This window comes from Daldinia decipiens, assembly GCF_022478715.1.
Source record: "Daldinia decipiens strain CBS 113046 unplaced genomic scaffold F4813scaffold_53, whole genome shotgun sequence".
Lineage (NCBI taxonomy): Eukaryota > Fungi > Ascomycota > Sordariomycetes > Xylariales > Hypoxylaceae > Daldinia > Daldinia decipiens.
The window spans coordinates 19,678-38,666 of record NW_026054596.1 but is presented as its reverse complement, the minus strand read 5'-3'; the positions used below and the strand labels follow the sequence as shown (position 1 = coordinate 38,666).

At 46.6% G+C, this 18,989-nt stretch overlaps 6 protein-coding genes across 6 annotated transcripts; 3 read left to right on the top strand and 3 right to left on the bottom strand.

The window, feature by feature from the left end:
- Positions 1-304: 304 nt before the first annotated feature.
- On the top strand, positions 305-3,076 carry F4813DRAFT_375804 (uncharacterized protein). The gene has a single exon (XM_049245050.1). The coding sequence runs from the start codon at positions 701-703 to the stop codon at positions 3,056-3,058; it is 2,358 nt and encodes a 785-aa protein (XP_049095049.1). The 5' UTR covers positions 305-700; the 3' UTR covers positions 3,059-3,076.
- Positions 3,077-4,389: 1,313 nt separating this feature from the next.
- On the bottom strand, positions 4,390-6,828 carry F4813DRAFT_280761 (DnaJ-domain-containing protein). Its single transcript, XM_049240482.1, has 3 exons — positions 6,314-6,828; positions 5,014-6,260; positions 4,390-4,932 (listed from the first exon to the last, which is right to left on the bottom strand). Exons 1-3 carry the CDS (start codon positions 6,423-6,425, stop codon positions 4,789-4,791), a joined length of 1,503 nt encoding a protein of 500 aa, XP_049095048.1. The 5' UTR covers positions 6,426-6,828; the 3' UTR covers positions 4,390-4,788.
- Positions 6,829-7,037: 209 nt separating this feature from the next.
- F4813DRAFT_375799 (NAD(P)-binding protein) lies at positions 7,038-8,883 on the bottom strand. The gene is made up of 2 exons (XM_049245049.1): positions 7,942-8,883; positions 7,038-7,878 (listed from the first exon to the last, which is right to left on the bottom strand). The coding sequence occupies exons 1-2, from the start codon at positions 8,386-8,388 to the stop codon at positions 7,429-7,431; spliced, it is 897 nt and encodes a 298-aa protein (XP_049095047.1). The 5' UTR covers positions 8,389-8,883; the 3' UTR covers positions 7,038-7,428.
- Positions 8,884-9,770: 887 nt separating this feature from the next.
- F4813DRAFT_280736 (farnesyl-diphosphate farnesyltransferase) lies at positions 9,771-11,831 on the top strand. The gene is made up of 4 exons (XM_049240481.1): positions 9,771-10,069; positions 10,143-11,199; positions 11,261-11,428; positions 11,489-11,831. The coding sequence occupies exons 1-4, from the start codon at positions 10,002-10,004 to the stop codon at positions 11,618-11,620; spliced, it is 1,425 nt and encodes a 474-aa protein (XP_049095046.1). The 5' UTR covers positions 9,771-10,001; the 3' UTR covers positions 11,621-11,831.
- Positions 11,832-12,579: 748 nt separating this feature from the next.
- On the top strand, positions 12,580-12,997 carry F4813DRAFT_393993 (uncharacterized protein; the record flags this gene model as incomplete). The annotated part of the gene is made up of 2 exons (XM_049247505.1): positions 12,580-12,836; positions 12,895-12,997. 2 exons carry the CDS (start codon positions 12,580-12,582, stop codon positions 12,995-12,997), a joined length of 360 nt encoding a protein of 119 aa, XP_049095045.1.
- A 1,130-nt stretch (positions 12,998-14,127) lies between these two features.
- F4813DRAFT_280705 (subtilisin-like protein) lies at positions 14,128-16,308 on the bottom strand. Its single transcript, XM_049240480.1, has 4 exons — positions 15,240-16,308; positions 15,101-15,156; positions 14,557-14,987; positions 14,128-14,485 (listed from the first exon to the last, which is right to left on the bottom strand). The coding sequence occupies exons 1-4, from the start codon at positions 15,912-15,914 to the stop codon at positions 14,316-14,318; spliced, it is 1,332 nt and encodes a 443-aa protein (XP_049095044.1). The 5' UTR covers positions 15,915-16,308; the 3' UTR covers positions 14,128-14,315.
- Positions 16,309-18,989: the final 2,681 nt, after the last annotated feature.

Genomic DNA, 18,989 nt, shown 5'->3' with positions numbered 1-18,989 from the left:
CTTACATTAGTATTATATTTGTACATCCCGTAACTTAATATACTTGTATTATTCCCTCTAAACTGCGGGGAGCTATGGGGTATTCACAAGCACAACTTGTACGAACATATGAATCCTATGTAAATACCCTCAGAAAAGGAAAGGAGCGTGGATCTAAACGTATCAGACACGAGGACGTGCCCAGACAAGACCAGACGTATGTTTTGGGACGTCATCCTTTTTATTGTGGGCAATGAAATTGTTGATCCAGTCAAATTTGACAGAAGCATTTGTCTCTCATTCCAGACGATTTCTTTTCTAACGCACCTCCTTACCGTTTCTTTTTCTTTTTCTTTCTTCTTCTTTCTTTCTCCTCATCTCTCCCATAATTGTTCAGATATACGCTTTCATAAGAAACAATCACATGCTATAGAGGTACATGCAGGTATCAAGTATTGTTGCACAAGCGAACTCAATTAGTATCGGTCTACCGCCAATAGAAAGGAGTCTAAACGGGTTCGGTCGCCTACAGTCCGTTGGAAGGTAGGGCTTGTCTACCAGTAATAGTAACCATAGGCCAAATTAGTGGAGACCTAAACCGCGCCGTTCAGGCCATCATATGCAATTGCGACCTTCAGGGAGGAAGGAAAGAGAGACGGAAAAAAACATGGGTTCGACCTACCTAAATTGCCTGTGCCTTAGGTAATTATCACTTTTAACGATGCACAACACGACTTTCATCCCTCATACATCTTCAACTCAACCACCCTCCTCCACCAACACGCGCTCCTCAAATTCGAACTATCACTCCGTAACTAAGACGGGGTTAAAACGACCACCATCTTCGGATTCTTTGGTATCAATTGGACGTAAGCCCCCTAGGACCGTTGGGGGCACGGGCACCGGTACGCGGACAGGGACGAGAACAATAATATCCACCTCCACCACAGCCACTACTATTGCCAAGACCTCCATAACAGCAGCAGCCGCCTCGTCCGTGTCCTCGTCCTCGTCCTCCAGAGGCCCCCTAAAGAGACGGTCCCAAAATGCAGCGCCTGTTACAATTCCCCTGTTAAAGGAGCCAGGAATAGGAAACATGCCCTTCGACACATCCTCACCTCCGCTTGCCAACCCAAATCCAAGTTCGAGCCGATCGCAAATGCCTTCACTTAGCGCCTCTGCTGCAAGGGTCGTAAATAGGAACCCCCTAACCCCTAAGATCGCATCAAAGACAGGAACCCAGTCTCCCTCTCTATCCGCCGTAGCAACCCCAGCAGGTCGGCGTCAACATCCTCCCAGCGCGATCAATACCAGCCGAGAAGCACCACCTAATCGCTCAAGTTACTTCGACGACTCATCATTTCCATCTCACCTTAGCACCAACGTCACTCCTCGCTCTGGTTCGAGGCAAACCCGTGCCGAAAGTGCTGGTAATACACCGAATGGTACACCCAATCCGGAAAGGTCAGATGTCTGGGATCACAGGTCCAGCTTCGGCCTGCCGAGCCCGAGGATAGAGGGGGATGCTATGAGAAGGTCAGGAGCCTCCTTTAGCTCCGTATCTCCAGACACGACCGGCTATGGGAGGCAAGAAGTTGCCCGTAATTTAGAATCCAAGTTCTTTCACGCGAGCGATGTCAAACCTCCTCGCCCAACGTCATCTTCTAAACCGGTCCAGGCGAAGGGCCCGACTTTTTTCTATGCCAATGGAAATATGATAGAGAACAAGCCCTCTAACCCGGTGCCCCTTGCACCAGTTCTCGGTCACTCCCAGGATAGTCTTTCCGGCAAATTTATATACGCCAATGGGACTCCAGAAGCGCGGTCTAGTCCCACACCTCCTGTATCCCGTAGTTCGGGTTCGACAGTGTCAACAGCTCCTAGACCACCTTCCAGTCGCCCGGCAACAAACCCCCCGGTTAATAGTCATACTCACGTGCAGAGGCCTGCTTCCCCGGCGAAGTTCCCGTCCCAGGGTTCGCAAGTTCCGTCTAAGACTGCCAACATCCCATTGTTAGGACGTCCGCAGGCATTATCCGCTCCTCAGCTAGCGCCATCGCCCGGGCTCCGCCGGTCCAGCACTGGTACATCAAGACCCGGCGGCCATTCTCGTGCGGGAAGCTTAGTAAAGTTAGACCATGGTTCCAATACCCCAAAGCCAACGAGCTCTCGCGTATCACCTGAAACCTCCCCTCCTATAACCGTACTTCCTACGCCGGCCCCTTTGACACTCGCTTCTATAATTCAAGCAGCTGAGGAGCTTGCCGAGAACGAAGAGTGTGCATCCCCAGAAGAAGCCCCATCAGGCCTACAAAGTCCTACCAGCCCAGCCAATCCCACAGAACCGGTGAACGAAGCTGTAGCGAACGCCAGACGTGAACGCAAAGTTCAAGACCTACAGATCACAAACGCGTCTCTCGAAGCCATCAACCGAACTCTTGAGCGTCGGCTGCGGAAACAAACTTCAGAGTTGCGAAGGTATCAGCGCCTTTCCCGCGCAGGTCGACTTTCTACTGCATCCACCGCAGTTTCTAGTCAAATATCATCAGAAGATACCTCAGAGCCAGGAATAGGGACAATAGACCTTTCCGACCTTGACGAGAAGTCTGAAGCGGAAGAGGAGCAAGAGGAAGAGAAATATATGGAGGAGGAGCTATCCGACAGTGATTCACTGAACGAATCTCTTGACCCAAGTGTCGTCGCAGAACGGGACGCAAGACACCGAAAACGAGATGAGGAACGGCTGCAGCTTGACTTATCAAAGCATCAACAATTGCTTGTTGATTCTCAGAAGATCAACCAAAGCATTAGAAGATGCCTTGACTGGACCGAGGTGCTCATCAATGAAGGGAAGAAGGCACTCGAGTATCGTGTTCCGATCACCGGCGTGGAGTTAGGTGGACGAGTATTGGCTCCAGACGAAGAGGAGGATCGACCTTCAACCGCAAATAGTATATCTGATAATACGATTGAATTCGATGAAAAATTTCTAGACGACCCTATTAGTTTAGCAAGCTGGGGCGGTTCGGAACGACAGGATAGGGATAGCGGAATAGAACTCCAAGTCGAGGGAGGATAAGAGTTGGATATTATTATACCCCCCCCCCCCCCCCCCCCAGCTACAGCACATCAGTACTGGTACGAGATTCCTTCTATTTTGGATACGATTCTTCACAGCATATAACCCAACCAACTGCGGCGCCTTAGAGTTACATTTTTGTACCAGGCGACTTATATTCAATTGTCTTTCAGCCTTTTTTTGTCGTTCTTTTTTATCCTTTACTGTACCACCAATGGATACCCCCATAAACTATGACGGACAGGCGTTGAGTCGATAGACCATCTCCACACCACTTGACAAATCTCTATTTTTCTTTTTCGACTCTCAGTGATACCCTAAAGCAATAACGAATAAAAGAGCCAGCACTTACTCACACACACGCCCAAAATAGATGGGGTCACAAAAACACCTATAGGAGGTGAACTCAAGTTCTATCAGGAGCCACACTCGGAGATGCACATACGTGGACGTCGACTTTGCCGAGGAATTTCTTGTTTGCCTCCCGGCCGTGTGCGCGAGGCTGCCTATATGCTCCGAAAGAGCAAAGTTGGCGGGTTGATAGCAACAATTGAATAGTTTAGCGCCAGGAGTTCTATACATCAGCAGATATTGCCTCGGTTGGGATTGTCATGATTTAGAACTTCCCAGTTCGGGGCACAGCGTTACGCTTTATTGGTGTGATTTTGTAACCACAGTTCTGTTATGATGTTAAGTGATGCCGACTCAGGTGCCACGAAGTGAGGGCTGCTAATGTCGACTGGCTAGTCATGTCCGTAGCAGAATTCTCAATATGAAACAGGACGCTCTGAAGCCTCCACTTGACCTAGTTGCTTCTGGAAAGAGGGAGATAGGCGTCTACATTAATCATGGGTTAAGGTACTCAACTTCATAGACTACCGTTCTTCTGAACCCATTTACTACATTCGTATTCTACGGTCTTCCAATTTATTATCTCCATTGCCAGCTAATTGCTTACTGCCATTGTCCCGTCTTGGTAAACTCTAGTTACGTATATATATCAAAATCAGGGCATCATGAGCACTCCTTATGTACTGCTACATGTACCTGCTACGTATTTAATAACCCCGGTTTTACAAAGGGGATATGTTCTATAAAATCAGCGGCTCGTAGATCTGTAAATACAGTTAGAAAATGGTCTATTAAATGTGCTGGTTCTTAGTTAATGACCGACTATCGTCCTACACCTTGGTGACTCGACGATCACTGCCTACCGTAATCATGGAAAAGGCCAACAAGAAGAACTAAGCTATACGACGGAAATCTCTACGTTTACGAGCACTTCTCCAATATCACAACAATACGTTTTCAAGAACATATTAGAAACCAAGGGGTAGAGTGGGTTATATCTCCATTCACAGAGACGCGTGCATGCATTCGTAATATTAGGGGGAGCTTTTTATCCCATCCTGGCCAAAGACTCCCTAAAACCAGTCTATGAAGCGTAAGAGCTGCCTATGATATCTTCCATCTCCTTCCCGGATCAGCTTATCCGTCCTCCCCCGCTGAACTTCCTAAGCTGCTAGAGAGCTTGAGTTCCCCCAGATTTTCTGCCTCCTGTTTAATTCCGACGTCAACTGGATAGCGTGGCCGGGTTGATGCAGACTGATTTAAATCTTTGTTTCAAGGGTATCATGCAGGAACCATGAACTTTTGAATATACCCCTAGTCGCTTCCAATAAAGGGTGTCTCTAGAGTCCGTACCCCTAAATAAGACGGGTTTATTACGACTATTCCTTGTGTGCATCGACCTTCTTGCTATCTTTGTCTTTCCCCTTCTTCTTTGAATCCTTTTCTTTTTCCTTCTTGATAGCTGCTTCGGCTACCAGTTGCTCAAATGCCATATACTCGCCTTCCTCCTCCGTTCTCTGGGCCTAGAAAGGTGTCAGCAGATGATTTATGAGTAATATGAAAATGTGATGAGCCAAGATATCGCGAGGTGGAATGGTGCTTACCTTCTGACAAATATCCGCGATAATAATAAGCGCCTCTGCTCGCTCTAAACGCTTATTTAGGGGTACCTTCTTATCATAGAGAACACTGTCGCAGACCTCACGTAGCACACTCTGGATCTCAAACTTGCTACCGCGCCAGACAGCCGTGAGGATCTTCCCAGTAACTCTACGCTCGTACTCGACCTTCTTCTCGTCGGTCCAGTCCTCGCCACCAGCCTGCTCCATACGCGCCATTTCCTCCATGGTTTGCTGAGCGTCGATGGCCGACGATATGGTGTTCCAGGTCTCCTTGACAAGTGTTCCCTTGTCCTTCATACGGCTAAAGAAGCCCCCGATGCCGAGGAACTTCTGTGACTTGAGGAGTGCTGTAGCTTTCGATATGTATACGGCGCCGATGGCATGTAGAATGTCGAGTCCGAAACTCTCCATCTTGAGATTTTCCACCTCGAGACGAATCTGGTCTTGGAAGGCCTTGGTGACATCAGGGCCTTTATCTGTCTCCGTCCATACTGATATACGATCGATAAGCTTTGAAGCGAGAGCATCGACACGCTCTTGCCGAATTTTGGCGCGCTCCCTCTCGAAGGCGACCAGCTGGTCCCGTTGCTCTTTGGATAATCCCTTCTTTTTTTCCTTCTTGCGTAGTTCTCTCTCCTCTTCTGTTTGTCCCGCTAACTGTGCATCATCCGACGGACGGTCCATGAGCGCGGGCCGGATGGGAATGGCATGTCTCGAGGGTGTCGATGTACCAGAGAGGGGAGTCGCTATACCGGAAGTAGTAGGGCTTGGAGAAGCACCGCGTGAGGGTACCGATGGCTTATCCGTAGAAACGTTGTGATGTACTTCGGCGGCTGGCTTTTCAGGCTCTTCTTCAACGACGACGGCTGGCGCTGGCGCACTAGTAGTACCGGTAGCATCGATATTAGTTGTTTTTGCACTCTCGCGTATGGCTTCCTCAGTACCGGGGAATTCTGCCTCCTCTCCTTCTTCCTCACCGGCCATAGTAATGTCCATGGTGGTAGTAAGATCCTTCATAAGACTAATCTCGCCAATCCAGTCGACGAAGGCGTCGCCGCCGAAAATACTACTAAAGAACTCGGCGGGGTCGACGAAGCCCTCGGTGGGCCTAGCACTATCTTTTCCATATTTATCGTATGCCTTCCTTAGGTCGGGGTCGGAAAGCACCTGATAGGCTTCGCCGATGGTCTGAAACTTTTCGTGGGCAGTTGGATCGTTTGGGTTCTTGTCTAGGCGGTGTCTGTTAGTAGGAACGGATAAGGCCGCGGTTGGATGCGCGCACCTGGATGATGGACGATGGCAAGTTTGCGATATGCCTTCTTGATCTCGAGCTCGGTAGCTGTTGGCTGGACGCCGAGAGCGTCATAATATGATGTATCTACTGCTGCCACCATGCTTTCTCTTCTGACCAGTCACAGATGCAAATACAAATGCGAAGGGTCCGGGTGTAGGGTATTGGGTTGCGGGGTGGATTTGATAGGCGCTAAATAGCGTGAATCCTGACAAGAGCAATTAGGATTTAACAGAGATGAGGTAGGTGAAAGGATGGTAAGTGTGAGATGATTAGGTTAGGATGCTTGAATTATTAACTTATTAGGAGAAATATGTAGGTGGGGATGTAGGTCAGATGAATATAGGAAGTTATGTCTGAAGAGAGATGGGATAAGGATACAGCTGATCACATACCTTAGGTTACATAGGTAAGTAGGTACGAAGGAATGCTGAAGAATACCTCATAGCAAGAAAAAGGAAAGAAAAAAAAGACCATCAGCTACAATACCTTGTACCTATGACGAATGTTAGCCTATAAGGGCTTGTGGCACAGTGTTCTAGCGCCACATTTTTGAGTAACTAGGTACCTACCTATTGAGGTACATACCTCCTATGTATGTAGGCAGGCAGAAGTAGTCCGCTAACATCTGATAGTGCAGGTAGCACAATATTCTCAATACCAAGGCGGGGTCGATTTTTGAGTCCAGTTCTGCCCCACCGTCCCAATCAGATACATGTGCTTGCTTAAACTTAAAGATGCCTGTATATTATGAAGCTACCTACATATCACTTATATCTCATTTATATACTGTTCTTATGTTGGGCCGTATGAGTTTGGACTTGAAACTTGTCACTCTCAATAGTTCGAGTCTCATACTACTTGTCTCTAAAGATCTTGGCATTTCTTGCTTAACCAACTTATGAGGGGGTATAACGAAACGTCACCCCTTTTCTCTCTAATGCAAACCAGTCCAAGTCTGCGCAGTTCCATACCTAATCATCTAACTATCTAGGTACTAGTCATTTAAGAAGTCCATCCCGTAGCGCCATTAGTTTACACGATAAAACGTAGAGTATGCGGCACATGGCATACGACAAACCAGTTTAGGTGGCTTGTGTCCAAGCTTATTTAACCCCTGCAGCTTTCATTCTTTCAAAGCACTGCTTATAAGCCTCGTGGACCTCAGGCACCGAGTAGTCATACTCCTTCAACTTCTTTTCCAGTTTCTCCGTGTCCAACAAACAATTGCTGCGGCCAGCTTTGATCACCTTGGCCTGCTCCTCCACGGTGAAGTTCTTCCATGTGAAGCCTGGACGCACTATATCTCTGAAAAGCGTCAATACTTCGTTATGGCTAATAGCGCCTGGGTTAGTGAAGTTATAAACCCCTGTGTCCTTATGTTCTGCCAACAGGATGGATGCCGGCAGAAGGTCGGTTAGAATCGTGTTACTGTTCGGAATATCAACCACGCGCTCGTACTTGCTAATCTTAGTGACGAAGTTGCGTGGATGTAGATCATCTGACACCGGCATACGCAAGCGGAGGATCAGGCAGTTTGCGTAATATTTTATAACCTAGGAATCGTGTAAGCAAACTGCTCCTGAACTACAAGCCGCAGGTTAACACTGTCATCTCACCTCCTCGACGTGGCCCTTGGTCTCAGAATAGAAGCTACCCGTGAAATTCGTTTGGTCCGTCTCCTTGAACCCGGGACCACCGATCGGATGGGCGTCGTCGTAGTGATAGATGCAACCGGTGGCAAACACGGTACAGTGAATACCGGCAAGGAAGCAGCAGTCGGCCAAATTCAACGTTCCGATAACATTCGAGCGAATCGTGTCCTCTTTGTGATCTTCACACCAATCGACGTTGGGACGGCCGGTGCATCCCGCACAGTTTAATACGTGAGTGGGTTTGATAGCATCTAACTCTGCCTTCACGGCCGCACGATCTTCCATACGGATGGTCGTTCTGAAGACTTCCTTGCCTTGACTTTTGAGAAGCTTCTCGAGGTGACCCGCAATCCATCCCCTACCACCCCAAATAAGGAATATATTTTCTCTGGTTCCATCGGCCGTCGCCATAGCCGATATGCTGCTCTTCGGCGTTGAAGTTCCGGATCGGTGTAGTTGATATGAAAGACACGTAGACAGGGGGGCAGGGAGACAACACCCCTTGAACCTAAAGCGTGAGAATTAAGGAGTAGTGGGGTTTTCGCGACGATGAATTTGAGAAAAGTAAGAAGGATGATATAATGTTAGATCAACTATGAATTTTACAGTTTATTAATTATTAATCGTAGCTTCTTGTTTTTGCAAGAATTGGAAGTTATGGTATTAAGTTTATCAAGTTAATATAGGTACGATAAGTACGACATACAGGCAGTACTGATTAGGGGTCGTCACTACCCCTTCTAGCAATTGTACAATTACTGCTTTCAGGAGTTTTACGAAATAGGAGGGGCAAAATTGTCTTGGTGATGTACGTCGGGTCCGGTACGCGGGCGTGTGCGCCCAAACTTTCCGGCTGATCGGCAATGTTGGGAAAGGCTCCATTCGGACCAATATACATATACGTACAAATTTCATAGATATGAATTACATATACATATGCAAACTTTTTTAGGTACCTAGGTAGCTATAGATATAAATTGAAAGGGTTGACAAATTATCAATGGGTTACGATTTGAAGTCTTTGGAGAATATCCGCATTTAAAATATTATTTATTGGCAACGGTACATTAAATCTTATCCCTGATACGGAATCTCGATTTCTGGGATTTCAACCTCTTATATGGTAGTCTCATTCTACAACAGTACAGTAGCATACCCGCTTCATAAGCCACCAAATCCATCCGGAGTTCATTGTCTACCGCCCCCACAGCCAAGATCTACCTATACAACTAATTCTTGGGTCAACGCAAGCGCAAAGTTGGAGAATGTATGTGGTGTATACGTACCAACGCCCTATAGAGGAGGTTTACGATAACGGTATGCCGCCTTGCTTATTAGGTACATAAGCGTACCTGCATAGTTTATACTTAGTTGAAGTACTAGCGCACGTACAAATACTACATAAACGTACCTAATGTTAACTAACCTAAAAAATAACCTCCTTTCTTTAAGTTGAAAAAATGTATTTGTATGTAAGGTACATGTACAAAGTATGCATCCACTGATCCACCGATCCACTAAGCTCGGCGCTCATACCCCGCAGTGGAGTTTTTCCAACTAGATCTCCTGAGCTAAGTCCCTTCCTTTCAGACAGACCTGAGCTTGTTGCCTCGCTTCTTCTAGTGGGCTGACAAATTCGTGCTCTGATTCGCCATTCCCAATTGCTGGGGTCCTCGAAATTGGATGTGGGGACGGACTTTTTAGTTTCTTCCCGCCAATCTTTTTCTACATGGTGTGAGTAAAAAGTAAACTTGATTTTCTAGAAAACACATACACTTCTTTTTCGTACCAAAACGCCGTTTCCGTCCCGATCATCAGTATATCTAGTCTACTATTATAATAATAATTCATTTCGCAATGCTGTCCTGAACACCACTGCGCTCGCTTCACTATCACTCTTTCACCACCGCGTTGTGTTCACTCCCAAAGTTTTATACCCGGTCTATTCACACCGACACCTCCCCCTTAACCGCTCTCACATTATTTTCCCATATACCGCTTAATAGATCCATCCAACTGCAAAAATGGGTGGCCTCGGCGAGGTTCTGTATTACCTATTCCACCCAAACCAGCTACGGTCCATCGTACAATGGTAGGATCACTCCTATTATTATCACCTATCCTCTCTAGTATACATTTCACTAACTCGAAGCTTCACCTTGTAGGAAAGTTTGGCATGAGCCGGTTCATAGGCGTGATCCCGCCAAGGAGGCGCCCACTCTACGATCATGTTTTCACTTCCTGAACATGACTAGCCGCAGCTTTTCCACTGTCATTCAAGAGCTACAACCTGAAATGCTGGTCCCCATCGCTCTGTTTTATCTCGTGCTGAGGGGATTGGACACCATCGAGGATGACATGACCATTCCGCTAAAGACAAAAGAGCCTATGTTACGCGAGTTCGACAAGTACTTGAAAACTGATGGCTGGAATTTCAATGGGAACGGCCCTAACGAGAAGGATCGTGAGCTCCTCGTTCACTTCGACGATGTGATCGCAGAGATGAGAAAGATCGACAAGAAGTACTATGATATCATCGAAGATATTACCATTAAGATGGGTAATGGTATGGCTGACTACGCCGTGAACGCTGAGTTCCAAGAAGGTGTCAAGTCGCTTGAGCAGTATGAGGAATACTGCCATTATGTTGCTGGTTTAGTCGGGGAGGGCCTAACTCGCATATTCGTACAAGGCAATACGGCGAACCCCGCTCTACTCGACCGCATGGAGCTTTCTGAGAGCATGGGCCAGTTCTTACAAAAGACCAATATCATCCGTGATGTTCATGAGGATTTCGAAGACAAGCGAAGGTTCTGGCCTAAGGACATCTGGAGCAAGTATGTTGACAACTGGGATGACTTATTCAACCCAAAGAACCGTACACAGGCTCTCCAGTGCAGTTCTGAAATGGTACTCAACGCTTTAAAGCATGCTGATGAATGTCTATTTTACATGGCTGGTATCAAGGAGCAGAGCGTCTTCAACTTCGTCGCAATTCCGCAGACCATGGCTATCGCCACCCTCGAGCTCGTCTTTCAAAATCCCAAGATCTTCTATAGTCACATCAAGATAACAAAGGGTGACGCTTGCAACTTAATGATGCAATCAACGCAGAACCTGCGAGTCGTTTGCGAAGTATTCAGAGGATATGCAAGGAGGATAGCGAAGAAGAACGACCCAAGAGACCCTCATTACCTTGAGATAAGTGTGGCTTGTGGCAAGGTAAGCCACCTTTCCATATTCTCATCGCTAAAGCTAATCAGCGCTGACCCTACCTGAACAGATTGAGCAATTCATTGAAACTCTATTCCCAACGCAAGACGCAAAGAAGCTGCAGGCTGTGCAGGAAGCGGAAGGCGAGGTACAAGACGCAGCCTCGAATGATTCCTGGGAAGCCTTATTATTGGTCGGATCTGTTGTATTCGTGCTTCTATTGGTTTCCGGTCTAATGGTACGTGATACAGCCGCGCAAGTCTCGTTCGGCGAGGTTAAACTAACAAAATACCAATAGCTTGGTTTGGCGTGGTATATGGGAGCGAGGTTTGACGTGATTTTCGATAAATCAGCCGCATCCAGTTTAAGAGATGCGGCCAAGGCGACAGCTACGACAACCACGACACTACTAGCTCACGAGGAGTTATAACGGGCATATTAACCGACATGACCGAAAGGTGTATGATAACGTAAGTGACGCTGGCGGGACTTTGGGGGATCGCCGTTTATTATATCACTTTTAATGCGGTAAGGCGTGACAGATCATGCTACGAGATGATGAGGCATCCTCTTTATAATACTTACTAATATACATATACTAATATTGTAACTGATGCATGTTTTTCGTTGTACGATATGTCCAATACCTTCATCCAGGAATAGCCTAAGGGGCGAGGAGCAACAAGCACGGATGTCAAATTACAGTCCAGTCTTTCTCAATGACTGCGGCTGTGCCGAGAAGTGCTGATATTGAAATTTATGGCGAGGAGTACCGGGTCCATTGCGATTCGTAGGCACACGGCGGGCTTTGAACCTAATCAATTCCCAGATAGGGTTCCCCCGTCGTGGATCGTCAACATAATACTGCCCAATACCTTTGACAGAGTTATGGCATGGTTGTAAGTCTTCCCTTAGCATTGTATCTTGTCGCGGAGGAGGTCAACAAAGCAGGGAGTCAATCGCGGCTTAGTAGCAACGCGACTAGAACGTGAATAATAATCATAATAATCCTCCTACTGGCCGTGTTATGATGCATGGTGACACTGACGATCGGGCTATACTTCAGCGTCTTGAGCTTTAGCATTTCTCAACTAATATAAGATGTTATTATTTCCACCTAAATTACTATCTACAACAGTAATTAAGCCTGTAACCTGCCAAGAACCCTCAATCGTGTAAGGATGTCACGAAACGTATGTATCATGGGTGCGGAGGGCCAAACTAGCCATTTAATTGCCAGCTTACTGCCTCGACAAGACAAATATCCGGACATCGGCAAGGTCGATTCGGTAGTAGACCTAAACACTATACCCCCAACACTATCGTGTAAAGGAACTATAATCGCCCGGTGCCAAAATCATTCATCATGTTCCCGGACTAGAGAAGGTCATGGCGAATACGCTCAAGGAGACGGGTTGCGATACTATCTGTTTAGTTCCGCCAGCGCATAAGGACAAGCATGATATCTGCGTCGAACTAGCCCAGGCCGCGAAGAAGGTTGGCATACAGAACGTGTTGCTCATCAATTGTACAGGCACCGACTACGCGGATCCCAAACGTCAGCCTCCTCCGAGTTCATCGAGCCTGAGAGTCTGGACTTGTTTCCTAAGGGGGACCCGTCGGCTCCGCTTAGACATTTACCCTGCGTGATCAGGAGGTATGTGTGTTCGTCGCGCTAGACCGTTGTACTGACATGGTAGACAGAGCGGGTTTCTATGCTGAGATCATACTGCTCTATGCGCCGCAAGCACAGTCCGAGGGCAGTCTAACACTGCCTATTGGGAAGAACATAAGTTTGTCCTGGTAGGTCTCGGTGTATGAGTCGTATTACTGTAAATATATCTTCTTTGCTCGGTTATAATATCGTATGGGATGTTGCTCAGGTCTCTACCCACGTGTTATCAGGCAAAGGCCCGCATAGTTTCGACGATAGGCACCGCGGCCAGTTGATGATCGATACATATGTAGTGGTAAGTCATGCCACGGGCAACATCTCCATAGAGTCAACTCGAGCAAGAGGAACTAAAAATATTCGATAATCCAGGTCCAGAACTATGCGATGTCACAATAGCCTGCCCTCGTACTGCGCCTCAGAGATACGTTCTAAGAGAAGACAGGGGAGATTGGAAGGCATTAACTACCCACGTGTATTAGTCTTAGTGTTTACTACAGGTCTCAATACTAACTACTTGATACAACATCTTGTTCGCGATGATCCGACAACGATTTCTAACTAGCCGCGAAACGCAGCCGACGTAAGTGTCCACGAGGCAAATAAATAAATAAACACCGATACACACACAAGCTTACCGCAATGAACACGACATTGTGTGATGGTAGGCCTTGTCTCACAATCTATTCCTAGGATACGGACAATAAAATAACTGATTGGTGGAATATGCTCGAGACGGGTGGCGGCGGGCTTGCCAAGATATGTTTCATCCTCAACAGTCTCAGGCCCTTAGAGACTAACATCTTGGCTTCAATATTTTGTCTCATGTCCCGCGACGTATCGCGTAAGCCCCGAGAGTCTCTTGGCGGCGACGGCTTTGAGGGTCGGGACTGCGTAGGCTGGTATTAATATTACCGTGATATTCACACACGGAATAACGTCCGCTTTTCTAAGGTCTTGGAATTATTGCTTGTAAAATGTGTTATAGTAGCTCTGTTATGTATTAGAAGGGGGAGATGAACCATATAGGGCGAACTTAAGTGAACGTATTTTATCGCTGAAGTTGATTATATACTAATAGAATATCTACCCGCCCAAATATACACAATATTGGTGCAGCGACAGGAAATCGCTTAAACCGCTAGCTCGTCCGTAGAACATCTGTCATCTTCTCTATAATGCATGGTCGCTCGTCTATTTTAAGCATAACATCTCGCTACGCTATCCACACGTATATATCCTTCCCAAATGAGAAATAAAAATGAGTATAAACAAGGCCCAACGTTCGCCTCTCGTTAAAAATCGCTATATGTAGTATTGAATTCATGCTTCGCTAGATGCTGATAACAATGTGTGCTGAGATGAGGTACGTGTAGAAAGCGATAGGGTGAGGTGCTCCAACTTCGAATCGAAGCACTCCGTAAATCAGGCGTGGAGAACATCGCGCACTGGATTATAGGTTGCCGTTGTTAGCGATGACATTGGTGGTGCCCCTGGCATTCCGTCCGACTGTAGCACCTGTAGCAGCACCCAGTTCCTTGATGCGGTCCGAAACGGCAGTAGCATCAGTGAGGCCCTCAAGGGACATAAGGTAGGCCGCGAGACCAGCGATATGGGGGGACGCTGTAATGTTTGTTAGATACTTCTTCAGATAGCTATTGATCCTATTGACTAGGAATTGGGGGAAAACATACCCATGGAAGTACCGCTTAGTGTCTCGGTAGCCTGGTTGCTAGAAATACCAACACTCTCGACGTCGACACCAGGAGCATAGACATCGACAAACCTGCCAAAGTTGCTGAAGCTAGCACGTCGGTCATTGGTCTGGTCGATGGCACCGACAGTGATGGCATTGGGGCTGCTTGCGGGGGAGACATTGGTAGCATCCTGAGCCTCATTTCCGGCGGCAACAACCGGAACAACACCATTAGAAAAGAGGCGCTCAATGGCGTCGTTAACGGCCTGAGAAGCGGGCCCACCAAGAGACATGTTCATCACAGACTTTCCCTTCTTGGCGTCCGAGCCAACAAAGTTGAGACCGTCAATCACATCGGCGTTAGTACCACCACCTTGGGCGTCTAGGACCTTGACGCCAACCAACTGCACGTTCTTCGCTACTCCAAAACTAAAGATAAAATTAGTATTCAAAGTAACAGTTATTTAAACACAGGTAAAAGAAATCTTAGTACTGCAAAGGGATATTCTAATAAGAACGAAGAAAAAATGTTCAAAACTTACGTAGCACCGCCGACCGTGCCCGCTACATGAGAGCCGTGACCGTTCAAATCCGTAGCCTAGTCATACTGTTAGCCCGAGTCCCGCAACGCTATAACGCCATGCTGAAATCAGCATTATAGTAGGGGGGTCAATATTGTACCTCTTCTTCCTCAACAGCATTGAAACCCATAACAGCTCGTCCCTGGAAATCCTCGTGCGTTACCATAATACCGGTATCAACAATGTACGCTGTGATATTCTCGCCAGCAGCTGCATCGTCAAACACGTAACCCTGTCCATTAGCCTGAGCATGGCTTAGACGGACCAGACCAGTAGGTGCGTTTTTCTGGTTCACGAGGCGAGAGGATTTGACGTAGGTGTTGGCCTCGACGTACTTGACCATAGACAAGTTGTTCATCTCACTCATCATGAGATCATCCGAATCTAAGGCCATAGCACGCCAGCCTGACATGGCGAATGTGCGGACTCTTGTGGAGAGGAGCTGACCGGCAAGCCCACGCTTGTTCAGGTTGCGCTTCTTGACGGCTACTTTAACAGACGCTTGGTGTTGGTCGATTTCATCGTCGGTATAGTTCTTATGGTAGACGACGATGTATGAGTTGGGAACTATATCTTTTGCACTTGGATTGCTGACAAAGGCGGCTACAGCGTTGGTTATAGTGTCACCTACTAATTTACTAACAGCTGAAGCATCCGAAGAATCTGAAGTCGTCGCAGGTGCAGAAGGTCGCCATAAATTCAAAGGGCTTGCGACTGCTCCCAACGGGGCAAGGGCGAGGAGAGAGGCGAGAACGGTAGCGATGCTTGGAGCCATTTTGTCGATTTAGGTGTGAAGCTGTAAGTCCGGCTTTTTTTTAATTGTCTTATTTCAACTCTCTTTGTACCAGACAAATCGAGAATGATCCAATACTGTGATATCGCTGGAAACACCTAGTGAGTGATACGAAACCCAGGGCTTGGTATGTACTTTTTTTTTAATAATAAAAATGAAAGGCTACGATCGAATCACCGATTCGAAAGTAAAGTTGAGAAGTATGTTCAGTTCAAGAGAGTGATGCGGAAACGAAAAGGTAGAGAGTTGAAGATAAGTCAAGGTCAAAGAGTAACGAAGACAAATAAAATTTTACCTTCACGATCCACTCTCACCCGGAGAAATACGAGAATAAAGAAACGTGGGCGGGAAATTGAGAGACGACAAGCAAACTCCAGAAGGTAAACCGAAAAAGAGATGAGAGGGCATTGTCTTTTAATAAAAGATTGTCAGCTGGTTGCATAGTGTATTAAGTACCTAGATAGGTATTAGGTACGGGATCATACAATAGGTACAATAATAACGTACCCCATAAAGCACGCCCCATCAAGATCAACCCCTTAAAAGTACCTATGGGACCTGGGCAGCCTGGGACCTTACGCGTGGAGCAAACTAGCCTTGTAATCGGTAATGAGTAACTAGAAAGTATTTGAAGAGGCTCGTTTTGGACGTATGAATTTACACATTAGCAAAACAACCCCAGTTTGTAGAAGGCTGGGCAGGAATCATCATAGGCGCCAAGTACCGCCAAGTCAAACCTGAGCCCCTAAACCGCCGCGGTTGATCCTCAAATGCAGGGGTTTAGAGCGCCTCGCGCATACTTTCGCATACTTTTGCATATTCGTCAGTTCGTCAATCCCAAACAAGGCCTTGCGACAGGCCAGCTGGGAAAAGTAACAGGGTCAACTAGATGCGATCGTGGTGCAGCATCAATAACAATAGTAAACTATTATAGTAACGAATGCGTCTTTGTTCGCCTCTTTGTTCGCCTCTTTGCGCCCAAGAGAAGTCGTAAAAAAGAAATCGTCCAATCCGCCTCCCCACATCTTGGTAACCAGTCAGAACCAACTCACTATTGTTAGCAAACCCACAGCACGAACTTCTCGTACGATCTTGACCTGTAAATACGTATTCAAGGACAGCTACCGATGTTCGTACCGCCTGTCGTATTCCTCTGTTAATAATTACAACTCATATGATCCTAGAGGATCATACATAGAGCACCGGTGGGTGTCGAGGGCGAAAGCCAACGTATTATCATATGTAAAGTGCTCCCGCCAGTCTTCAGCCGCGCATAAACTCGGCTACGGCAAAGGTGGCAGCTATATGAATTATGTCCACCTGTAGACTATGATCGCTGGTAGAGCCGACCAAACTGTTTACAATAACAGATTGGGGCGGATTTATCCGAAGTCGTCATTGATTCCTCCGAACCATAATTACCGTGAACAGGCGATAGCTCCGCCGTGTTAGCCGTACACCGAAGACATCCGGAGAAGCCTTGCAGAAGCAAGTATTCCTTCCGTGTCTTGCATGGCGCGGCTACTCCCCTACTCCTAACGACTGGGTGCTATTTCGGGAAACTGACGGATTCGGGAAAAGGTCAAATAGAACGTCCTCCAAGGATACGATGTACATACAGTGTAATGGTAAACTAATGATATCATGGGTTGAGATTCTAGACCCAACGCGCCTAGGTTCTAGGGAGCATCGGAAGATTATATAAAGCGGCTCTAATTGTGGATGAAGAAGCAGATTTGATTCTTTGAAGTTCAAAAACGCCAAAACCGCAGGAAGGTCGACCCCTAAGCCGTACTTTGTACTCAACTTGCCCGATAGAGCCGGGCCCGCAAATGAGAAACATATTGAGGGACTATTAAGGATTGCCGCGCTAAGCTGTTTAAAGCAATAGTGGATTCTCACATTCAAGGGACGTTTCAGCAATATCAGGTTCTGATTGGTCAGAACATTAAGATTTAAGTTAATTGAAACAACACTTGATAAATGATCTGCTGTGTTTACCTACACAATGGTCGACCTGTTATCGATTAAGGGTCCAAGGAAGCATAGGGTATTTGCCATCGCAAACTGGAAGGTAGGATTTTAGCATTAGGTACCTACGATAAATATAGGTACATGTAGTTACTAACAAACATAAACTCCACTAGCCTACACAGTATTAAGTAATTAAGTAATAAATACTCTACCCATCCATCCTCGCTCGACGATGTAGTTTGCTATCAGATACATATGTACGCTTGCTCACGGCTTATAGCCATGTATGTAAGGGGTATTTGGCACGTGATATTCCAGTCACTACCTTGCTTGAAGACACTGGAGGCTCAAGTAACCTCACTCGACGAATTAAGCAGCTTATTGATATACTATGATATACAAATAGTTATTCAATATATGCTATCAAGTCCTTGTGGTATTAAGTATTAAGTTTATAACTCATCCCACAGCCACGTCGGTTAGGAGAGGTCAACTAAATTCCGGGGGTTACTAATCAGCAAATATTCGTATGTGCTATCTAAGTGAGCCCTCTAGAAGAGAGGGGAAAGATCAAATATATTAATCTGTACATAATACCTAATTATAAGACGACAAGCTTGTTCTTTGAATCGGCAACATGCAGCTAGTTCCAGATATTCATATAAGAGCAGCCGCTACATGTCATGTTTTGTAGTATCACGACTCGTCCAGACCAAAATGTTTGAATGGCGGCCAGAAAGAAAACCAGTCATGCAAGTAATCCCGATCAAATAGGATCCACTCCTAGGCAAGACTGGGTCTTGGCTTGAGCCATCGAATGAAGATCTACTGCAAGTGCCTGGTCCACTCAAAGCTTAACAACAAGCGCCAACAGACATACAATACATATAGCATATGTAGTTTGTACACGTAATTTGGTTACTACATAATGCCACAGGGCGGCTGTGCCAATCAAGAATCAAGACTAACAGCGATTCACGATTAGCGGAATCCAATGCCCTGCAAAGCTGCATGAAGACGTATGCACGAGTAGCAGTACATATAACACATCGAATATGCGCTCCCTCTACCGACATACATACA